The 23621-nt window shown below is 47.3% G+C and overlaps 1 protein-coding gene across 4 annotated transcripts in view; it reads right to left on the bottom strand.

The window, feature by feature from the left end:
• Positions 1 to 444: 444 nt before the first annotated feature.
• SRRM3 (serine/arginine repetitive matrix 3) overlaps positions 445 to 23621 on the bottom strand; it is a 122782-nt gene continuing 99605 nt past the window's right edge. For 2 of the 4 annotated variants that reach the window (XM_072978255.2, XM_072978256.2), the window contains exons 12-15: positions 14443 to 14795; positions 13445 to 13663; positions 11945 to 12082; positions 445 to 5501 (exon numbers count right to left, since the gene is read on the bottom strand). In XM_072978255.2, the coding sequence (XP_072834356.2) occupies positions 5312 to 5501; positions 11945 to 12082; positions 13445 to 13663; positions 14443 to 14795 (900 nt within the window). In that variant the 3' untranslated portion in view covers positions 445 to 5311. The remainder of the gene's footprint in view (positions 5502 to 11944; positions 12083 to 13444; positions 13664 to 14442; positions 14796 to 23621) is intronic. The other 2 variants (XM_072978257.2, XM_072978258.2) reach the window with 1 other exon arrangement.

The following is a 23621-nucleotide window of genomic DNA, read 5'->3' as shown; positions in this document are numbered from 1 at the left end:
GGGACTTTCCTAAGGGGGGCCTCCTTGTGAGTACATAACTTGGACATCCGAAACTCAAACTTCACCAAACTGGGAGATGTGGTAGAGGAGAGTCATGGGAAGCTTGTCTGCAAATCTGGGGTCTCTAGGTGTGTGGGGGTTGTAAAGTCAAAAAGAAGTTGACAAACCAATTAAGGAGAGAGAAAAAAAATGTAAATTTGCAATTTGTGATTTGTCCCCCTTGACGAATTACAAATCAAAACGAATCACCATTTTTCTTCCCCGATTCGCACCTCTCTCTGACCACTTCAGCATTTTTTCAGCACCAGCTATCTATGGTTTCAGTCATTCCCACCCATTCCGGCTCAGAGAGGCCAGGAAATGAACTTTTCCTTTCGCCCAGCAGGCCTCGCCCCTTTTCCTCATACACCCCACAGTTGTAATGAAGACATGACACTTCAGGGATCCCATTACAGTGTTTATATATACATATATATATTGTATATTTTATTATAATTGAACCAGCTCACTGAAGCTACATCTGAACTCACAATCGAAAGAGTGATGGAGATCGAGAGAAGGAGAGAGAGAGAGAAATATTTTCTATATAGTTCTAATTTGCTACCCCCCTGAAAAGACAATTGAAGAATGATAGGAAGACTGAATCCCTCCCTTCCTCCCTGGTCTTTGCCTGTTCCACTTTTTGGCCTGCTAGGGTTTTTTCTTAGACAGTTGGACTATGAAACTCCTTTAGGGATCACTCCTTGGAAACGGACGTTCTCCCGATTCCTGTTCCGTCGCCACGGAGCGATGCAACACCGGCATTCGCATGGATGAGAGAAAGTGATTTTGCTGTTCTTCTAAGGCCTTCCCACAACTCCATCAACCGGTAGCAAGGAAGATAAAGGATCTGTTGTGCAATAGTCTTGCACGCTAGGACAGATCCATTTTTTAAAAAAATCCTTTCTCTTTATTTTCAAACAGGATCTGAGGCTTCTTGGCTACACCTGGAGAGGAGATCAAGATTTCCAGCTAACGTCTAAGCTTCCCTTTGGCTCCAGTTGCACTTGATCTTTACCCCTCTGATCTGGAATCCCCTAAAAAAAAAAAAACGGAGCAGGTTTTGTTTCGCTTCGAAGTCCTCCTAAATCCAACTATTTTAAACAGACGTTTCTAATACTGTTAGAATTCATAGCTGCCTCCATTTTGTTGCCCTCGTTGTTGTTATGGGTGGTCAAGTCACCTCCGGTTTAGGTCCTGCCCGCAAAAGCCCTGCCCAGGTCTTGCAAACCCAAGATGGTGGCTTCCTGTAGGGTGTCAGTACATCTCGTATTTAGTCTTCCTCTTTTCCCGTGGCCTTCCACCTTTCCCAGCATGATTTGCCTTTTCCAGAAAATCCTGGCTTCTCAGGATGGGCCCAAAGTAGGTTGGTTTTAACATTTCTGCCTCCAGAAAAATTCAGGCTTGATTTGATCTAGGATCCTTTTTAAAAAAAACCTTTCTGGCGGTCCAGGTTATGTATCTGCAGAGCTCTCCTTGAGCACCCCATTTCAAACAAATCATTCCCCCCCCCCATCAGCTTTCTCCACTATCCAGCTTTCACGCCCACACACGATGATCAGAAATACAAGAGTGTAGAGATGATCTTGGTTTTGATCTCTAAGGACGCATCCTGAGACACTTGAGGATCTTTTCTAGTTCCTTCATAGCTGCCCTTCCGAGTCTCCATCTTCTGATTTCTTGGCTGCCGTCTCCGTTTGGGTTGATGATTGAACCGAGGTAAACCAAATCTCTAACGGTTTCAGGTTCTTCATTGTCAATTCGTCATTGTCAAACATTGTCAATGTTTGAGTTGTGTAGTCCTTCTGTGGTCATGATTTTGGTCATGTTCAACAGCAGTCCTTGTTTGTCATGTTCGTTGTTCACTTTCTCCTTGTTGTTGTTGTTTAGTCCCGTTAAGTCGTGTCTGACTCTTCATGACCCCACGGACCAGAGCACGCCAGGCCCTCCTGTCTTCCATTGCCTCCCGGAGTTGGGTGAAGTTCATGTTGGTCGCTTCGATGACCCTGTCCAACCATCTCGTCCTCTGTCGTCCCCTTCTCCTCTTGCCTTCACACTTCCCCAACATCAGGGTCTTTTCCAGGGAGTCTTCTCTCTTCTCATGAGATGGCCAAAGTACTGGAGCCTCAGCTTCAGGATCGGTCCTTCCAGTGAGCACTCAGGGTTGATTTCCTTCAAAATGGATAGGTTTGTTCTCCTTGCAGTCCAGGGGACTCTCAAGAGCCTCCTCCAGCACCACAATTCAAAAGCATCAATTCTTTGGCGGTCAGCCTTCTTTATGGTCCAGCTCTCGCTTCCATACATCATGACTGGAAAAAACCATAGGTTTGACTACACGGACCTTTGTCGGCAAGGTGATGTCTCTGCTTTTTAAGATGCTGTCAAGGTTTGTCATCGCTTTCCTCCCAAGAAGCAGGCGTCTTTTAATTTCATGGCTGCTGTCACCATCTGCAGTGATCACGGGGCCCACGGCTCCTGCTTTGTTCTCTCCCAGTTTCCAGCTTCCTGCTCTGAGGAAGGACCTCGGAGCTTTGATTCGGATTTCCCAGCACAACCTTTAGAACTAGGAACCCGATCCTAAGAACACAGAGGGTGTCAAACTTCCGCTGCGTTTGTACAATGCACGGCACAAGTAATCTTCCGAACAGAGTGGGCTGTCGGTGGCTGGTCTCACCTATCCTCGAGTCTTGGAAGGATGGTAAAAAATTTTAATGGAAAAAAAAAACCCAATTCGCCCTCTAGTGGCCAATTTTAAAAAACAAATTAAAAGTGGTTTTTTTGGGTTCCAGGAAGCCAACGAGCACTAGAGCCCATGTTGCCTCCGCTGGCTTTAGAAATGTCAAGATTGGTTCTGGGTCTCTTGTCCTGGCCACAGGTCCAAGCATATCTTGACCCATGACCCATGGCCTGGAAAGTTTGGTCGATGGCCCTAAAACAATACATGAATGGCACGTCTGTCTTCCCTGATGAGGCAGGGGTGGAACAAAGCAGAGATGGCTGGTGCACCTTCTCTCGGCTGCTTCTGCAAATCTTGTCTTTGATGCCTTGCAAGGGTACTAGTCCTCATTAGGCATGCTTTCATGGCCAGCAACTTGACATCAGAGAAGAGGACATCAACAGATGTTTGGAGGATTCATGACTCCAGATTTAGCTATTTCACCCCCAACTCACTTCGCTCTTTTCTTCTCTGTTTCTCCTCCCACCTCACATTGACCACCGCATGGTGCGCATACACCCTAAGCAACAGAATGGCGGTAGGTTGCTCCACTGTGGGTGGGATGTGGTACCTGAACCTTCCTGGGACTATCCAAAGTGGTGGATCCTTTCCTCAAAGTAATTTTGGACCAAAGTTCGGACTGAAACTCACTGACACTGGAGCTACTAGCATCTACGGGCTGTGCAGCACTATTGTCAATGGATGGTGGTTCACTCCATGGTTGCACTGATATGGGACTACAGTACCTAGACCCCACGGCTGAGTGGTTAGCATTGAGACTGGCATCTCTCTCTCTCTTTCTCTCCCCCCCCCCCCCCCCGCTGTCTGGAGGCTTTGCTACAGCAGAGGACGAGAACCTGTTTCCCAAGACGTCAACAACCCCATAGTCTATAAAACTGGACTCGTGCAAAACGTGATCTTCTACCTGAACCGACCTGGTGGTACCGGGTCAATAGAAGTTGGCAGCTCCAGTGGGGTGGTGAATACTCCCTGGAGCTTTATAGGAGCTGTTCAGGGTGCTGAAAGCCACCCACCCCCTTTTCCAGCTTCCATAAAGTTTGGATTAAAACCCAGAATGGATGCTGCACTCTCCCACGAACTGACATCAGCCTCCGCTAACGAGGCGGGTGGTGGTGGAATCCATCCCGTTTTCCAAACTAGTCCAGTTCTTTCTGTCGCAAGCGACAGAAGACCCAGGAAGCCTTTTTTCCACCCAGTCCGGTTCTCTGTCAGCCTCACTTAGGTTTGTCAGATATGAGCCGCTGCTCCTTTTCAAAGTCTTTGCCAGAGAATCGAGTTTTCTTGTCACCGTGAGCTGGAGACGGTTTTGCAGACGGTAAAATCCACCCGAGAGCTATTCATTGGTGTTTTATTGGCGCTCTATCAACTGAGTTGTTTTCCATTTCAAGTACACAGAGACGGACGTTTAAGAGCAGCCAATCATTTTAAAAAAAACATTTTTTTCCATTTCCTCCTTTTCACAGGGTTCCTAACATCATCCTTTTGAGGATTTTTTTCTCCCTCTGAGCCTTCTAAAGCCGCACCCTGGCAATTTTTCCTGACTGCCCTCCCCCTCGCACCCTCCAATAAATAAAGCAGAAACATCCCCAGCTGGTGCCAGAGACGAAATAAATAAATAAATAAATAAATAAATAAATAAACATAACCATTTTTGTTTTAGACTAGAGGGAAAAAAAAGAAATAGAGAAGAAGAACTCACTCCCAAAGATTTAGGATCTTTCTGTGAGCGGCTCGTTTGAAGGAAGGGAGAAAGGAAGGGCAAAAGATAGATAGATAGATAAATAAATAAATAAATAGATAAATTAATAAATTAAGAGGACACCCTAGCCTTTTCTTCCCTCTTGTCCCGAGTTTCTCGATGGGGCTGGATTTTGTTCCTTGGCTCTTGTGCGTCTCACTTCACCTTAGAAGGTTTGTTTGTTTGTTTTAAATCCTCCCTTTGGAGGCCCTTCCCCATTTTTTTACTAATAAGAAACGAGAAGATCCAGAAGGCGGGTGGGAGAACGGGGTGGGGTGGGGAGAAAAGAAGGGGGGAAAAAACAAAGAAAGAAAATAATGAAGAAGTCCACCACCCGGTTGCTACTTCACTCAAGCAGCTGGACTTCAAGATCCCAGTGGGGTAAACTCTGGAAGTGGTCCTTGGCCCGTTGGGAGAGACCCAAATATTAAGGATCTCCCCCAGTGCCGTTTCCAAACTCCACCGGATCCTGCATTTTGAACTAGCTGGCTTGTCAGTTTCTCTTTCCGCCACACTGCCTTTTTGGCAGGCCACCCGTCAGTTTCTCCTTCCCCCTCCTTTACAGAAGTCCCGTAGATCCCCAACTAATGGCGAGACAGACTCTGGGGCCCCTCGCCTACAGGACGTCTCCAGTATCTCCAGGGACCTCGAGGTGGTGCTCCGGATGAGACGGAGGAGGAGGGCAAAGGCTGGTGCTGGTTGAAGAACTGAATCGGGCTCGCCGGACCAGACGGGTAGAAGAGGACGACGGAGAGAAGGCCAAGCCCCTTCGCGTCTGGAGACCACGACCGAGCCCGTCAAAATCCGGCGCTTTCGGAGCTGCTCCGGCTGTTGTAGCTGGGACTACGGCTCGGGGTGCGAGTCCGGCTCCGGCTGCTGCTGTAGCTGTCGTAGCTCCGGCTTCGACTCCGGCTGTAGGAGTAGCTCGTGAGGGAGCTGGAAGAGGAAGGGCTGGGTCGGTAGTAGGGGATCGGACGCTTGCGGGCACTGGGGAGCAAAAGAGGAAAACCCGTCAATACCCTGGCAGTGGGGGGGGGTTTACGGGTCCGAACTGGATTTAAACTGGAGCATGGCTTTCAGCACTAAAGGAAGGCGTTCGTTTGGGGTGTGCATCGACTCTAGACCATGGGGTTATTTGTTGGGCTAGTTTGTTCCAGCAGGTTTACTAAAAAAAAAAAAAAAAAACAAGCAGAAATCCAGGTCCTATGGCACCTAACCAACCCATCTCTTAGTCCTTCAGGTGCCCGAATATGTTTTCCCCTCTTTTTTCTTGATTGTGATACTTTCAAAATGGTGCTCTCTGAACTGGAGAACGAGGTTTGTTTGTCGCATGCTTCCCCTTCCCTCTGTTTCTAGCACATAGTGTGGGACTAAAAGGGTTGCAGCGCCTTCTCTTTGGCTGTGATGACAGAGACTTCTGCCAACACTGAGCAGGATTTGTCTTTCCTGCCCTTATTTCTTAAAAGACCTCGGATTTTGTTTTTCTCTTCTTAAATCAGCCCTTCCTCCACCCCCACCCCCACCCCCCTTTTTCCATTATGTATTTGTGTCCTGTTTGTGATGGGGGGGGGAACAACCCTGAAACTTTTAGAGGGCAGAATTCCACTCCCAACTCAATATTCTGTTGTTTTTCTGCATTTCCGCAGAATCATACCACACACAGTGATGGGGACTCATTGGACAGATTGTGTATAGCGCTGGCTGTCCAATGACTGTGACGCCAAGAAGCCCTGTGATAAATTAAAACTTTGCATGATCTGCTGGGCATAGATATTTTTCTGACAAAGTGGGCCCTGGTTCATACACCTTTGTGCCAGCAGGATGTTGTTAGTTTTTAAGATGCCCAAAGACCCTTTGTGGTTTTTTTAAAAAAGTGACTAGTAAAAATGAAAAACCTGGAGGATGATATCAGTTATCCTGTCCTGCTGAGGGCTAAACATACTGGTGCTTCAATTGCCTTGTAAATATGAAATAAGATATACAGTGCAACCCCCTTTATCTGTGGGATCAGTATCCACTGACTCCCGTATCCACGGTTTGAAAATATTAAAAACATTCAAAGAAAAATCCCCCAACTTTATATTTTCAATGATGAACTGGCCACAAAAGGGAGCCAGAGACCATGTTAGTATAGCATTTGCTATAATCCGTGTTTTTCAGCTTCCGCTTGGAGCTGATCCCCCCACAGATGCAGGGGTCCTGCTGGAATTCAAGGGAACGAATGTTCTGCTCTCTGTTCAAAGGTGCCTTTTTGTTGTCCCTAATGATGAGACTGTGGCTGGCCCAAGATTTCGTGAAGCCTCTCCTTTGAACAGGCATGGTTTCCAGGTTGCTTCCCCCCCCCCGCTGCCCCTTTTGTTATGCCCAAATGGATGGGAGCAGGTTCAAATCCCACCCACCCCAACTCCTTTGTACCCCAAACATCACCCCCCTTCAGTGCTGAAAGGGCTGCTCCCTCGCCGGATCGTTAGTCCCGGATTAGCCAGCGGAAACAACAGAGTGTGAGAAGGGTTAAAGGCAAGGTTTTAGGCTTCATTCTGACTCGAGAGATTAAAGAATTAAAGCTGTGAGGAGAACGGAGACGAGAGGTTAGCAAGAAGATCAGTTTGACCCTAGATCCCTTTCCAAAAGCCGGACAACGATTCCCATCTGCCAGTCTTGCACTTTGAGGAGCTTCTACAACCCAGGAGTGAGGAACAGTTCCCCATGGGCAATTCTCCGTGGGGGGTGGGGGGATTCTGGGCAACGGAGTCCAAGGAAGACATTTCCCCAAAGATACAGGTCTTGCTTTCGAGGCTGGAAATTTTGCGAACGTCTCTGTTCAGCGTGGAGAAAATGATTATTTGTGAAGGCCACACGTGGCTTCCCAGGGATATATACGTGTGTGTGTGTGTGTGTGTGTGTGTGTGTGTGTGTGTGTGTGTGTGTGTGTGTGAGAGAGAGAGAGAGAGAGAGAGAGAGAGAGAGAGAGAGAGAGAGAGAGAGAGAGAGAGAGAGAGAGAGACTATTCTGAGTGTGAAAAAATGCTTTGGGGGGAAACTATTCGACATGATTTCTGAACAATCATCTTCTCCCTCTTTTTTGCCTTGTGTTGTGTGTGTTTGCTCTTCTCCCTCCCTACAGCAGCTGTTTCAGGCAATCGATTAAGAACCTTAATTAAATCCTGCCCCATGTTGTGAAGGCAGAGGATTAAAAAGAGGGTCTTAAGTTTTCCTGGCAATGTGCTCTAAACCGTCAGCGATCATGTAGCCTCCCTGATGACATCATGGTGAATGTCGCCTCAAAGCCAACTCAGAGTGAGAACCAAAGCAAAGAAGACCTTCTTTTTCGCTGGCTACAAGAGCCAACCTATCAGGGTTCAAGTGGCCATCACGATGACACTATTGGCCCTTAGTTACCCATCACATTGGGCCAATTTAGAGTGAGGACCAAAACTAAGAAGTCTTTTCTGCTGGTGATCCAACCAACTGCATATCAGGTAGCTATCATGATGTCACCAGGGGTGATACCACAAAGCCAACTCAGAGTGAGAACCAAAACTAAGATGCTCTTTCAGCTGGTGAGCCAACCAGCTGGGTATCCGATAGCCGGTATGAAGGCATCAGGGTGAAAAGGGGTTCCCCCACCACAAAGCCAATTCAGAGTGAGAGCCAAATAATTTCTACTTCAAAGGGAAAAGCTTTTTTAAGTCTTAGTTTGGAAACCTGTTGCTGAAATGCAGGGGCACCATTTTTATCTCTCTGTGTGCACAACAGAGCCCACATTTTCTGTTTTGGAAACACCCCAAACTCTCTCCATTCATCAAACTTGTACTCTCTTCCGCCTCGTGTGAAGCCAAGCCCCATGGAGAGGAGAAGAAGGACAGGCCAGGCCAGACTGCTTTGGGATTGCCATTCTCATGAGCCTTAACTCTTGGCTGTGCTGGGATAGGATTGCTGGAAGCTGACCCCCCAAGTAACTTCAGCCACTCAGGGTGTTATCTACACCAGTGGTCCCCAACCTTGGGCCTCCAGATGTTCTTGGACTACAACTCCCAGAAGCCCTCACCACCACCTCTGCTGGCCAGGATTTCCGGGAGTTGAAGTCCAAAAACATCTGGAGGCCCAAGGTTGGAGACCACTGGTCTACACTGCAGGGTTGCAACGGTTTGATATCCCCTACAGCTGCAACGTCTCCATTTTAGGGCCTCCTGGGATTTGTAGTTTGGCCAGGGGACTTTGAATTCTCTGCCAAGGAGTTCTAGTGCCCTCCCTTGAATGACCGCTAAGGATTCGGGGGGTCTCTTCCAAACTATGAATCCTGCATGGAAGCCGGGGGACACAACTGTGCCACATTTATTTCCGCCACTCTCTGCCCGTCAACTTATTATAAAAGAGCAATATAGAGCTGTGAAAAAATATTTCTTGTTACTCGTGTGGTATGACCCTATCGGCTGGGAAGTAAGGCAGGAGTTAAAATGGAGGTGTAGAGCAGTGGTTCCCCACCTTGGGTCCCCAGATGTTCTTGGATGACGATTCCCCAAAATCTTGGCCAGAATCGTGGTGAAGGCATCTGGGAGTTGTAGTCTCCCAGGGTTGTCCAAGGATGGGAACCATTGACTGTTGAGGATGACTGAGAGGCAGATCATGGACCAGCCCTCGTCTTCTCAGCATCATGAGACACCAGCCAGAGGTTTGCCGCTCCTAAACCCTACAGACCCACCACCCCAGCCCCCAAGGTATTTGGTGCAGAGTTTTGTTAGTGGGTGAGAAAGAGACAAAACAGGCGAGACAACGCTTAGATCTACAGGGCCTCACAGGATGGCGGGGTTCAAGGAGACACAGCGGAGTCCCGATGACAAGCTGGGTTATCATGGTAACCCAAGCCATGCGGCTAGAGGGGGGCGTCACTGGAGGTTGCTCTCCGGGAAGAACCTTGAGACAGGATGGAAAAAAGGAAACAGGAGCATCATTAAACGAGGGAGGAGGGGAAGCGGCAGGAGGCAGAGGGAAATTCTGCGAGGCGTGAGCGGAACCGGCAGCTGGACCCCAAACAGATCAGAGCGAAGTGCCACTGGCGGTGCCCTTAGGCTGCAAGACGCTGGACCGGTGTTATCTCTTCGAGGTGGGACCGGTTGGGGATGCAAGGTCTGCTCCCCAGGAGTGAACAGAGAGGAAAAGCTAGAGGTAATCTGTCACTAAAGTTCAGGCGAAAACCCAGAGGCGATGCCAGGCATCGGAGCCACCTGTCTCCACAGGGGTGTGTGTTTGTGTGCATGTGTGAGTGTGTGAAGGCGAGAAAGGGAGTGCAGTCTGAGGGCGTCAACCACTCAAGGTGGGTGGGAGACCAACTCATGGGTGTGCGTGTGTAGAAACCAGCAGAGATTCCTCCTGAGGAATACCCAAATGGGTATTTCCCTTCCAGATTTAGCGAGACAAACCTGAAGATAAATGAGCAGGGCTTTGAGGTTCCAGGGCCATTTCTGTGGGGGGGCCCCTTCAGCTTTGCACTTTCGCTGCTTAGAAAACATAAGAAACCCCTTTCATTAGATCTTCTCCGAACCACTGGAGGCCACAGACCAATCATCCTCCTCTTCTTCTCGAACCCAGCAGACGTGCCAGGGAAAGTCTGTGCAGGTGAGGGGAGACTTTCTCAGATGCCATATATACAGGTAGGAGAGAGACCCAGGGAACGGAGAGAGCAGGAAATGTCGTGATTGTGAAGATTAAGGAAGATCGAAGGGAGTTTTGCTTCAGGGCCGGCCCTAATATTAAGCAGACTGGGAGAACCACCTCAGGATATTGGGGGAAACAGGGCAGTGTCTCCACCATGTTTTCTGTGTTCGCCTGCTAGTGTCTTGGAGGAGAGAGTTGAGTTGCGGGGGGGGGGCATAACCTGCCTAGCAAAGTTTGCCATACCACCCCTTTCTGACCCCCACGAGAGCTGGGGGATTCTGGGTGTTGTAGTCTGTCACAAGGGGGGGGGGAGTCACCTTTGTCCTTCATGTCTAGCAGCAAAATGTCTTAAGACATTTTTTTTCTTACTAGATTGGGGGCAAACATAGGCCTGGGAGGTGAACCTACAGAACTCTGGAGAGGACATTTTGAAAGGTGAAACCTTTCTAGGACAAAGTCAGGGCAGGGAGAACCCTGGCTTTCTCATGCAAAGATGCTGAATATGCTCTAAGGAGTGTGTGTGTCTTACCGGTTAGAGTTTTCCCCATACCTGTGTAGTGTGATCAGAAAAACAACGATCAGAAACGACTCTTTTTGTACTGCTCATCATCTTTGGAGAGCCTAAAACGTGTATTCAAGGGAAGCCCCATATACTGGGCTTTGCAGTAGTCTATGCTTTCAGAGGCTAAGGCAGGCACAACTTAGTCATAAGCTCTTAAGCCCTGCCTCTGAACCCTGACATTGTGTGGACAGGATCTTGAAGAAAAATATTCCTCTTAGTGGCTGGGAACATTTTCTTTAGGTTTAGGGCGGCAACTGAGCCACTAATTTTCTAATATAAAAGACTCTTCCCACTGTTTCCTATGCCAGCAGTTTGCAGCACAGGAAGATTATAAAGTGGGAATCCACCAGTCTTGCATTTTGTTTCTCTTCTTCCACACACATCCTTTTTTCCGCTAATGTCATCCCTTTTTAGACCATGAAAACTTGCGGGTCACTCATGTACCATATTTTTCCGTGTATAAGACGACCTGATGTATAAGATGACCCCCCACTTTTCTAACCCCAGAGTAGAAAATTTGATCACTGCTTTCCCCCTCCACTTCCTAAGCCCCGCGAAAGCAGGATCAAAGGGCTGCAGAAGTGGAGGGGCAGAGCAGCAATCAAAGGGCTGCAGGATCGCAGCCCTTTGATCCTGCAGCCCTTTCATTGCTGGTTTCCCAAGCACTTTGTAAGCCCCATGGGGCTTAGGAAATGGTGGGGAAAGCAGCTATCAAAGGGATGCAGGATCAAAGGGCTGCAATCCTGTAGCCCTTTGATCCCTTCCCCCTTACTTTCATGTATAAGACGGCCCTCAATTTTTAGTCTAAAGATTTTAGATAAAAGTAACGTCTTATACACAGAAAAATATGGTATTTTAAGATGGCTGTCGTTGAATTTGGCAAAAAATCTGCTTTCCAGCCACTGTTGGTTTAAAACGAGGCGTACCTGGAGAGTACACCTTGTTTTTTAAAAAAGATGCATCTCCCTGGAAGGAAGAACATGCTTTTATAAATACGAATATGCTTTAAAGCAAAGCAGGTTCCTTCTTTTGAAATGAAACTGCCAAAATATATATGATGCACTCGCTGCCTTGTTTCCAGAGAAGGGCTTGGCCTCACATGAGCTGCCTGCCCCTGTTTTTTGGGGGGTTGTGTGCAGGCCACTTCAGGCATTTTTGTGTTGTTATTGTGAAGTCAGGAAAGCAAAACAAATCAGAAGCAGACAAAATTCTACCTCGTAATTCTCCTGGGCTCCATGAAGCTGGGTGAATCACGTCGCCGCTTGCGGATGGGGGAATAACTTCGGGAGCGACGCCGGGCCCGGGTTGGTTCGGTGTCGCTATGACGTGTTCGTGGCTCATTCTCTTTCTCTCTAAAAAGGGACACAAAAGAAACCAAAACCAGCAGTTGGAACTACAGTGGTACCTTGGTTTACGAATGCCTCGGTGAACATAATTTTCGGTTTACGAATGAAAATCCATTGAAAATAATGCCTCGGTTTACAAATCTTTTTCTGCAATACGAAACAAGTTTGCATTGCGCCTGGGAGGTTTGCATGCATTCCTGTAGGAAACCGCATTTCAGTTTACGAATTTTTCACATTACGAAACGTCCTGGAGAACGCATTACATTCGTAAACTGAGGTACCACTGTAATGTATTGCAACCAATTTAGGTTGTGAGCAGACCGTGAGAACAGTGTGTGCCTGATTGTGCTGGAGAAGGTGGCTTCGTGACAAGTGAGCTTCCTTAAACCAACCCTTCTGTCCTTACAGGAATCACTCCAGTCTGGTCCCTGAGAGAGGTCCAACTTGGTCGTGGATCATGAAGCATATACCTCATAGACTGTGTAACTGCCAAGACATAGCGTGCCCTGGACATAGCGCTTGACGAGTGGTCCAAACCTCGAGCGATGTGCCCATGTGGTCACGCCCTTAGTTATCCATCACATCGGGCATTTTCTGCACAATTTGGAAACTGAGTGTTTGGGATTTTTGCAACAGGGATGGGAGAGTGCAAGGAAAGGAAGCTGCTTCCAGGAGACAGGATCACCAATGAACAACATAACAAAAGCCACCTTCCTCCTTCCACTCCCAGATCAGCACTGTGCAGCCTGATGAGCAATCCTAAAGTAAAGAAGGGGTAGGGGCAATGAGAGTATATGGGCGGGAGAAAGGAAATGCAAGAGAAATTTTGTTGTGGTTATCGAATAGGTAAGACAGAGATTTTGAAAAGCTCTCCAAGCTATTTCTTTCCCTCGAAAGCTCAAATGAAGGTAAAGACGAGGATTAAAATCATGGATAGGATTTTTCATCTTCCTTCTGGCAAGCGCTTCCTTCTCTGAAGCACTATCCACCCATACCAGGTGAGAACATGGGATCCTATGAAACCTGAAGGTTATGTAGTCCCACCGCAAAATGAATGACGTGGTCACAAGTGCAGTAGTTACGGTTCCTTTGTTTGGGGGGGGGGGAAGAAATTACAAGCAATTTGTGATTTCTAACAGATTACTTCTAAATTCTGGTATGAAGCCGGAGGCGACCCATTTAGATTTATTGAACTGGGGCCAAATTAAATGGGAAGCCACCTCTATATCCCAGGGCTTGTCCTGCACCCTCACCGTTGGCCCGTAACCCTTCGGGACGCTAGAGGTCACCACCCCGTGGCCAACGTTGCCATAAAATATATTTGCCGCCACCCCCTGGAGTCAGAAGGAAGTACTGCAGGTGCCTCACCTGCTGCTCGCAATTTTTTTCTGCGATCCAGACCGTGTCCTGCTGCGGGCCGCTCTCTTCTCCCGGGACCGGGACCGGGATTTGGAAGGGGAGTGGCTGGAGGTCCAGGAGCTGCTGCGCGACAGGCTCTTCCTCCGCTCTGCGTTGTGCTTGGAGTGTTTGGCCGGGGTCGGGGAACAGCTGTGCGGTCTTCCCCGATGATGATGCCTCTCCTTTGCGCTGAAAGGTGGCAAGGATTAGGGTTAGGGCCTCTGGAAACTCAGGACCCAGGAGATGGGGGACGGAGTGCTTGGGAGAGGCCAGAGATGGGAAACATTCCTCGAGGGGGGGGACTACCTTTCTCATCATCCCCAAAGTCCTCCAAAGCAATCTTTCCTTATACAGTGTCCCGCTTCCCCACGGTCGCCTGCTTTTTAGAAACCTCCTAAGCAGGGTATAAATGTAACCCCGCCTCCATTGTTCATTCCACAGCAATCAGTATTTAGAGGTTGACTGCCCCTGAACCTGGAGGTCCTAGCTTATGGCAGCTGGGAGATTCTAATTGCTGCATTGTAAGATGTCTAATTCAGCAAGCTCTGCAAAAAGGCACCAGCTTGCCTTATAATTTGAGTGGGAGTGGTGGTGGATGGAGAGGATCTTTCAAAGGGAATGATGGAGAGGAAGAATCTCAGTGTTAAGGCAGAAGACCAGTTGCCCCTTGGTCTGGGCCTTAAGGATCTGGGTGAAGATTAGGGTTCCCATTGGGGGCAAATTGCTGCCAGACCACCAGAACAGAGCCCATTCGATGAGCCATAGAGTCAAGCTAGACAATACAGCTAACATGTCATTAGAAGTTTTCTTAAGACGGAGAAGATGGGTGTTTTGAAGGCTCTGGCATGGAGCTTTGAAGGAACGATGTCTCCAGAAGGAAAACTTTCTAACAACAGGGAATACACCTTTCTTGTAATGTGTGATTTGACCCACAGAGAGAGACACAAAACCCCAGCTTGGGTGCTTACATTTTCAGGTGTACCCCATGGTTCTTCTCAGCCCCCATCGGTGTGCGGTACGGACGTGAGCAGGCAGAGCCCTCCGAGTCACTGCTGTAGCCCGTCTGGCTGATGGAACGGGGGGACCCCTTGGCCGCTGAGGTCTTGGCCCTGCTGCGCCTCTTGTGCTTCTGTGTCGCCGACGCGGACCTGGCCCGGCCCTTGTGAGCCCGTTTCTCTCCTCCGGACCCCCGTCCGGGCGAAGTGGACCGGCTGGGGCTCTTCGGTCCGTGTTTCACCGCCCGGCCATCTTTCAAGTGAGGCGACGGGGCTTCGTTCTTGCCGTGCCCCCTGGACGAAGGTGAGACAGAGCGTATCCTCTGCTGGAAGGGGAGAAAAGGAGGGAGAGACGGAGGGAGGAGAGAAGAAAGAAAGAAAGAGGGAAGGGAGAGGTTTATAAAGCGATACCCCCCACCACGAGGAAAGCTGAAGGTCACACACACAAAAAAGAGAAACCAAAACAATGCACAATGATTGAATAAAGGCAGGCTACATAGAAACTACTCTGCACCTTTCTTCCCTGGTCAACCTCTCGTCCTTAAACAACGCAGTTCATGCAAGCCCTTTCGCATGCACAACGGAAAAGAAATCAAAAATCAAAATGGAAACAGGGGATGGGAGGGGAGAGTTCAAATGGGGAAGGTGGAGGAGGAGTGGGCAAAAGGAATTATCTTATTAAAAAAAAGAAGACCGGTGGTGTATGCTTTTGGAAATCAAAAAGATCTGATTCCGAAAGAAACTCGAAAGAAACTTTTAAAAACTCGAAAGAAACAAAGAAAGAAAGAAAGAAAGGGGAGGATGCGGAGGGGAGGGGAGGATATGGGCAAACAGAACATTGTGGGGTTGGAGACAGAATTTGAACTCGGGGTCCTCATATTGGGTTGGGCCGAAATGGATTTCTGTGGGGGCAATTGATTGATGGGGGGGTGGGGGGGTTGTTGGAAGAATAGGTAGGACTTATGAGATGGCAGGGAGGGTGTCAAGTGACAGAGAGGGGACACGGGGAGGGGGGGTTGGGAAAAAGAAAATCTTCAACAGAAATAAAAGGAGACTCCACAAATATGTCATCAGTACTGGAACGGGAAAAGAAAAGAAAAATGAAAAGAAAGGGGGGAACGAAAAGAAAGAAAGAAAAAAGTTTCTGAACTCTTCCTGGGTCTTGAGCTTTTGTGCAGAGTCTCTCCATCAGCGATCTACGCTCTTTCCTTTTTCTTTAAAAAAAATAAAAAATCATTTTATATATTCTTTTGTTAAATTTCCACTTTCTTTTTTTTTTTTAAAGTCCCTCCTGGTTAACGTCCACTTACCAAAAAAGTGGTATTTCCTCCTTTAGTAGGTAAGGTATGAAGAGAAGGGAAAAGTTGGGCAATATAAGTGATCATTAGATTGACAAAAATGCAAGAGAGAGAGAAAAGAGAGAGAAAGAGAGAGAGAGAGAGAGAGAAAGAGAGAGAAAAAAGAGAAATAAAAAAACGAAACCACCCGTATCTCCTAGGAGGGCCTTGCAATCAATGACCGCATGAAGGACGGCAAGTGTGTTGGCTCCTCTCTCTCCGGGAAGACTGAATTATTATTATTATTTTAAAATAAACCTCATTTCTGGGGCTGGGCCTTGGTGTTTCCCCCCCCCTCCATCATCATGCAACAACAAAATCCTGTGAAGCAAGCTCCCCCTCCCCTGAGCAAATTCGGCTATTATAAAGTTTGGACTAAAATCCGGAAAGGGTTTGGCTGGTCTCCTCGAAATTGGCGTGGCCAGCTCCATCGCCCACAACCTAGTCGAGTCCAGTTTTCTAATGGGCCTCATTCTCTTTAAGGTGCCACCCTGTTTTTTATTCTAATTGCCTTTCCCCCAAGGAATAAAGCTTACAAGCTTGCCTCCCTTTATGGTGTTTTTTTGGGGGGGGGAATGTGGGGCCACAACGGAGAGCCACTCAGTTGCAGAAATGGAACAGATTGCCCTCAACCAACTGTACTTTGGCTTAACGTGTTCCGATTTGGCGTCAAATGGAACCATTTATCGGATAAAGGGGATTGCTAAGTTTACAAATGCAAACCTAGAATTCTGCAATTCATGGTGTGATTGTAGTCTTGACTCTGCAATACGATTCTACTCAATTAACAATCTGTAAAGCAGGACTCCCATATCCACGGTTTCACTTATCCGTGGTCCGAATATATTAAAACTATCCAAGGAAAAAACCCAGAAACGTGTATTTTCACAATGTAATCACCTGATCTGGCCACTAGAGGGAACCAGATACTATGCTATACATAGGGTTTGCTCTTATACATGGTTTTCGGTATCTGCAGGGGATTTAGAATGGAATATCCGCAGATACAGGAGTCCTGCTGTATTAAAAAAACACCTATATCTATTTCCTAAGAAAAACATTTTCACAAACACCTCACTTCATTCTATTCGGTCCCCTCTTTCTCCTTATTCCCAGTCTATCTGTAATAATTAAATTTAAATTCAGAAAATTTGGGAAGGTCAGATGGAAGAAACATCCCATGTTCTGCCTCTTCCCCTTTCCTCTTCCAAGAAATGTCTCTAAATTGACGGCAGAGGCTGGCAACTTTCGAAAGGCTGGGAGCCATTTTCCTAGCCTGGAATCTTTGGGGACATTTTTGTCCATCAAAATGAAATGGACCGCTCCTGTTTTGTTTTGTTTTCAAAGGGCCAGGCCTTGTGGTTAAAAAGCCGAAGCCCACATCTGGTTGCTTATGTGATTGCTTAAAGCAGTGGTTCCTAACCTTGGGTCCCCAGATGTTCTTCCAGGAGCTGAAACTCCCAGAAGCCTTCAATCACAAGCTTTGCTGGCCTAGATTCATCTGCGTGACTCAAGGTTGGGAACCACTGGCTTAAAGCTTTAGAGATGAGTGATTATGATTCAGGCGCTCCACTACGCTGGTGTAAGGGCAATGAGGCAAGGGCTGAGATGGATTTCACCCACTCACCCAGCCAAGACTATGAAGACTGCTCTGTAAGGCATAAGCCCTACAGCAGTTTAAAATTATGCCTACTGTGTTTTGTTTGTAAATCGCAGTAGGGCTCGCTCTGAGATCTGCCAGGCTGAGGAAGCCTTTCCGTCTCCACAGGGCTTACTTAGCTGGCAGTCGGCTGGGGTAAGGTCATACCTATATGTACTGCATTGTGTTTAAGTTCGAGGACATGGGTTTCAAGTGCGTTTGCACCTGTTTGCTCATAATGTCCTTGATGGGCATTTTTTAAATATTGATTTTTTTTATAAAGACGAATGATCTTACAGCTTACATATCTGCCAGTTTGATAAAGAACGAATCTCAATTTCCCCTTTTAAAAAACACAGAGGTCACCTTAAACCAGTGGTTCCCAACCTTGGGTATCCAGATATTTGTGGACTACAACTCCCAGAAATCTTGGCCAGCACAGCTAGCAGTGAAGGCTTCTGGATTTATTTATTTTTTTGTCGAAGAGCACCTAGAGATCCAAGTTTGGGAACCACTGGTTTTAGACAACACATTCCTCACTTTTCTTCATCAAGTCTGTTGGTCATAGCATGTGTCTCTCCCCCCCCCTTAACTGATGTATCTTGCATTCCACGGGCATTTGTTTTCTGATTGGCTGTTGGAGGGCAAACATGGGCTTAATTTGCATGTCATATTGCTGTGGCACGTACCCCTTGGGAGACATTGTAAGAAGAAAAACGACTAATACTTCCCTGTTTTGACCCACAGAAACACAGGGACAAAGAAGGGTTTTCTTTGGTTTGCTTAACATGACATCCAAACAAGTACTCTGGCCTGTTTTTCCCCCCAACAAGCCTGAGAAATCAACTAGAAACAAACAGGGACATCTAGAGAGACAAACCAGAGTGTTAGGTTTGAACGCTGCCTTAAACAAACTCTAGATGGAAGCTTTCCAGGCGAACAACCATCACACAGGTCGGAAATAAAATGTGGGTGTCCGGACCTCTGTATTCTGAGTGTCTGAGGTTCATGTCTCTCCCACAAGCAAAGCACACACACACAACCATTTAAAGACCTGTATCTCATGATGGCGTTTTGCTAGCACCTAGCCCATCGAGTGAGAGGTTGCACAGGTCCAGAATTAACACAACCGTGACATCTCTTGTACATGCATTTGGTACTTTGTGATATGCCGTCAGGTGGCTTTTCACGTATGGCAACCCTAAGAAGGTTTTCAAGGGATGTAGGAAATTCAAGGAGTGATTGTCCCATGGTCACCTCCGGTGAATTTCCATGGCCAAGCTATGATTTGAACTCAGGTCTCCCATGTCCCAGTGGTCCCCAACCTTGAGTCACTCAGGTGTTTCTTGGACTACAGCTCCCAGAAATCCTGGCTGGCACAGCTGGTGGTGAAGGATTCTGGGAGTTTTAGTCTAAGAACATCTGGGGAACCAAGGTTGGGGGAACCACTGTCCCAAACCGAAACTGTCTACTACCCCACTCTGGGTCACAGTTATATCGGTTTGCTGCTTTCTCCCCTTCGTTGGTGGTGTTCTGCCCTTTTCCAGACACGTTCCACTGATTTTGAACCCGGACAGCTACTCTTAATCTTTGCTCGTACATCTTGTTGCTTCTAACACCCGTGGTGTCACTCTGTAGAAGTCTGGGCTTCGTTGTTTGGTGAAGTCCTTCTGCGTTCTCTGCCCCAGGGTGCTTGAGCAATCCCCCCTGAACTACAGCCCCTCCTGAAAGTCCAGGTCCCAAGGACTCCTCAGGATGGACCCACACCAGTGGAAGCAGTACGCAATAACTACCGTTTTTGTGGGACGCAGACACGAAGGCTGGGAAGAGGACCTGAGATGGCTCACCTGTCTTGTCCTTCCACCCACATGCACAAGTCCCGGGGATTTAAGGATGTTATCTCGCTTTTTGAGGGGGTTGCCCTTCCGAGACTGGGGGAAGGAGAAGGGGACAAGAACCCAGGGATGGCTCCCTCCGGGACATATCTGTACACACACAAGTTCTTGGTGGAGCAAACAAGAGCCTTCGGTCTGAAACACAATTTGGGAGAGTGGCTTGTCTTGAAGAGTTCAAGGAAATCAACAGAATTCCGGGAGAAACAGTGCTAGCATAAAGATACGTGGTGCTCAGAATAAAACCTCTTTAGTATCTTGGACCACAAGATGGAAAGTGGTTGGGGTTAGGGTTATTTCTAGAATTATCCTCCAAAAATTTACGATTCCATTGGGCAGATCTACCTTTTGGTGCCAGTTATAGATGGAACATTCAGCGTTCACGGTGTCTTCCCCCCACCTCTACCATCTGGTTGACCACGAGCTACCACGGGGTTGAGCCTAAGGACCAGCAAAGTGGCTCAGGCAGCACCAGGTTCTGGAGCAATGGGAGACCTGCTCAATGGAGGAGTGGGCCCAAGGGTCCATGGTCTTTGTGGGTGACCAACCTTCTTCTCCCAAACATTCCCACCTAAGCCGGAAAAGAGGTTCTAGAGATACATATACCTACCAGACAGAGACCCTAGGAAGGCTTCAGCATGAATATAAGAAAACAAAAGGAAATCAGTATATTTGGGTCTAAAACCATGTTCATATCCATCACCAAACTATCTAAGCAACAGCAGTATCCCCCCCTCCCCGGATTCAGTCGGTAAGTCTTCAACTGCCCAGATGTTGTCCTTGAAGGGCAGGTGGTGAGGGTGATTCATGCAAGGAAGGGCAAAAGTAAGATTGACTTGACCCCGTTGGGTTGTACTGGTCACACACATTTCTCTCTCTCTCTCTCTAACCAGAACTGATTGAAATTATGGACGAATTACCTGGATGTCTACGAAAGTTCATAATTAACCTGTTCCTATTGGTGGTGGGTCTCTTGACTCTTGGGTTTCAACCAAACCTTATGGGACCTACCTCAGAGCACAGATCCACATCTACAGACACTCAGCTTATGCTCACCTGGAACAGGGTCTAGCTCTAAGACTTCATAAAATAGATTTAGCCTTGCTTCCTGTTGTTAATGTAGAAAAAAGGAAGTGGCAGAAGCACTTCCCGGAAGTCATTGTTCTTTGAGAGGTGCCTTCTATAGAGCCTAAAGAGCATCAAGACTACGACTCCCAGGAAGCACCTTTTTTTTTGTACATCCAGGAAGCAAGACTGGAGCTAGGCCATGCAGCTAGGTCTTGGTCCAGGTGAGTGAAATGTGTCTGTAGGTGAGTTTTTTTTTAAAAAAAGCATATTCCTAATAAAGGTGGAGTAGATTCCCTGCTGCTACAAACCAGGAGTCAACAGTCTCTATTGTCTCTCTGCACCCCTCATCACCCAAATTTCCCTGTAAATTGTTGGGAGAGTCTTTCTACACCTACGCTCTATAGCTCCAGTCATACAAGTGGATTCTTAGTATCAGGGCTTGAATAAAGACTGGAAAAGTTATTTTTCTTGGAGACCAACCTGCAGAAAACCCCAAAAATACTATGATTCAGGAGGGTAACATTCCTTATTTTTGGAAGTGGATGGAATCAAAAGAGAAATTCCAATTGGTCGCCAATTTTTGAAGATGTGGTTTGCTGTTTGGACCGGTTTTTCATTTAATTTATTGATAGTATTTATTTTGGGTTCTTTAGTGTTGTCATGAGTTTGCGGCAGAGTCGTACGGGGTCTTTTTGTGTCCCTCACAGCTTTGCACAACCTGGTGCTCCTTAAATGTGCAAGCCAGCAAATCCGAAATGCTTCTGGGCAGCAAATGGCAAGGGGATTCTGGAGGTTGTATTCAATATATCTGGAAGATACCGGGGCGAGAAAAAGCAAGGATGTGTCCAGATACAAGGTCCACATCTTTGCCAGAAGTGTCCAGCAAGGAAGTGGCTCCACGCTAGGTGGACATGATGGTTGATGTGGTACAGTAGGGCCATGGTATCCATGAGGAATCAGTTCTGACACCCCTGACACCAAAAAACGTGGAAGTATCAAAGGCTATACATTGCATGGTCTCCAGCTCCCACTAGTGGCCAGTTCTGTAAATACACCTTGGAGTGGGATTTTTTTTGTTCAGTATTTTCAGGCAGTGGATAAATAAATCAGTGGATGCTGATTGCACAGATACGGGGGTCCTACTGTACTCAAAATGACCAGTAGTTTTAGGCCACTGCCCCGAGGACCCTCGGAATATCGTGTCTCTCCTGGTTTGAATCAGGTCTTCGCCCCACATTTCCAGTTCGACCGGGGAGCTGGGAAGGGCACCAGGATCTCATGCCAACAAGATAACAAGAAGATGAGGTTTAGAGATGTGATGGGAACCCATGATCTTAGATGGGCTAGACAACATATGAGATCAGGGATCCAAAGAGATCCTGAACTTTGCCATGTTGACTGTAGCTCTAGAGGCTTTGGTTTCCCTGTGATTAAGAAAAGCACATTTGGGTTGAGTAGGGAAGCAGATATGGAAACGGAAGAGTTTCCACGATCCTGATGCAGGCAAGATAACTTGGGTTTTGAGGTCTCTGGTGCGGACTGTACATTCCAAGAAGCAAAGATGGTGAAGGAAAAAACGCTAACCTAACTCTAAACTTACTCCCACCCCGTACTTGACCTGTAACCCCATCCCCAGGCTTCAACCTGAACCCCAAACTAACCCCAGTTCTAACCCTACCTTAACACCAACCCTAATCCCAGCCCCAGCCTCAACCTTATACTAACCCTAACCCTGGTTTTACTCGCCAAATGAACCCAAATGCTAATCCTAACCATTATACAAACCAAAACTTTACCCCTAAGCTTCAACCTAAATCCAAATTTACCTCTACCCCCCAACCCAAACTCCAACCTTACAACTAACCCTACCCTGAACTCCAACCCCAACCTTAATCCCAACAACCTAATGTTAACCCCAACCCCAAAATTGCCTTAGCCCCAATCTCAAACTTACCTCCGACTCTAAACCTAAACGTAATTCCATGTTTACAGTTAGTCCTAACCCTAAACAGAACTACAAACACAACCTTACCCCGACCCTAAATCTAATCCTAACCACAGCCTTGCTTTTAACCCAACCTAACCCCTCACCCTAACCCATACCCCTAATTTGAAGGGTATTTTGAGGATGATTTATTCATTATTGGTGAGAATCCAACAAGAAGTTTAGACTAGGGGATTTTGCCTGCCTTGTGGCTCCGTATTGCCAGCCATTAACCAGGACTGGTTGTGTTCCTGGTCATGAGCCCGGCCGTGCCGTCAGGTTCACAACCAGGAACATCACCAACTCTTGTCAAATGGGTGGCGGTTTTCTTCCCTTATGAAAAACCGAGAGAATGTTGGCTGTCATTTCATCGCCTTCAGAGCCCAAAGAAGTAGCTCTCCTCACCTCGGGGCCAACATATGGATGGCAACCCGAACAAGGTTAGACACAGTTGTGAGCTGGCACAGGAAAGTGACCACCTTCTTATCAAGATTCCGCAACGGGGGGGGGGAGGGACATAGGGACTTTAAGGCAGGTGAAGGTGTGCATGGCTCTGATTTCGTAGGTGGTGCATTCCCTTCAGGTATTAGCCTGAATTTAACCAGAGCTGTCCAATGTGCTGAACCTATTTGAAGAAGCAGAGTTCAGAAACTTAGAGAGCTCTTGTAAAATTTGGACTGAAATCTGGAACATCTTCACTGCCCTGCCCATGAAAGTGGAGCCAAATGAGTTCAGGTTTAACTTAAGGGCAGAGTGGATGATGTCAAAGGGAACATGGCCTGCATGTTCTCATGACTCATAAAAGGAAGATGTTGTCCTTTGGCGTGGGGTCAATTTATCCCCAACCCGCCCCAGAGGATGATGGGACATGCTAGTGATTAATTTACCAGGGGCAAGGTAATGGTGTTAGGACAGTATTTAATTCTAAGGCAAAACCATGGAGAAGATCCAGGAAGTGGGAACTGGCCAATACGTCCTTATCTGTTTTGCCAAGGAAGCTTATTTTACATTGGGATGTGCTGGAGCTCAAGGTTTCCTCCTTCCCTCACTGCTTATCATGAGAAACAATTCCTTGGAGAACTAGATGAAGTCGGTGTAATGGGAGACCCCTTGCCTCATATTGTGGGACATCATCTGAAGGTGATCCCACCGCAAAAAAAGGTGGGTGAAATCAAAGCATGAGAGCGGGGAAGAGAACCACCGAAGGCTGATTTTGCTCTTGGAAGAGGAAA

Source organism: Pogona vitticeps, chromosome 7, assembly GCF_051106095.1.
Source record: "Pogona vitticeps strain Pit_001003342236 chromosome 7, PviZW2.1, whole genome shotgun sequence".
NCBI lineage: Eukaryota > Metazoa > Chordata > Lepidosauria > Squamata > Agamidae > Pogona > Pogona vitticeps.
The sequence above is the reverse complement of the archived record's forward strand: the minus strand, read 5'-3'. Positions and strand labels throughout refer to the sequence as shown.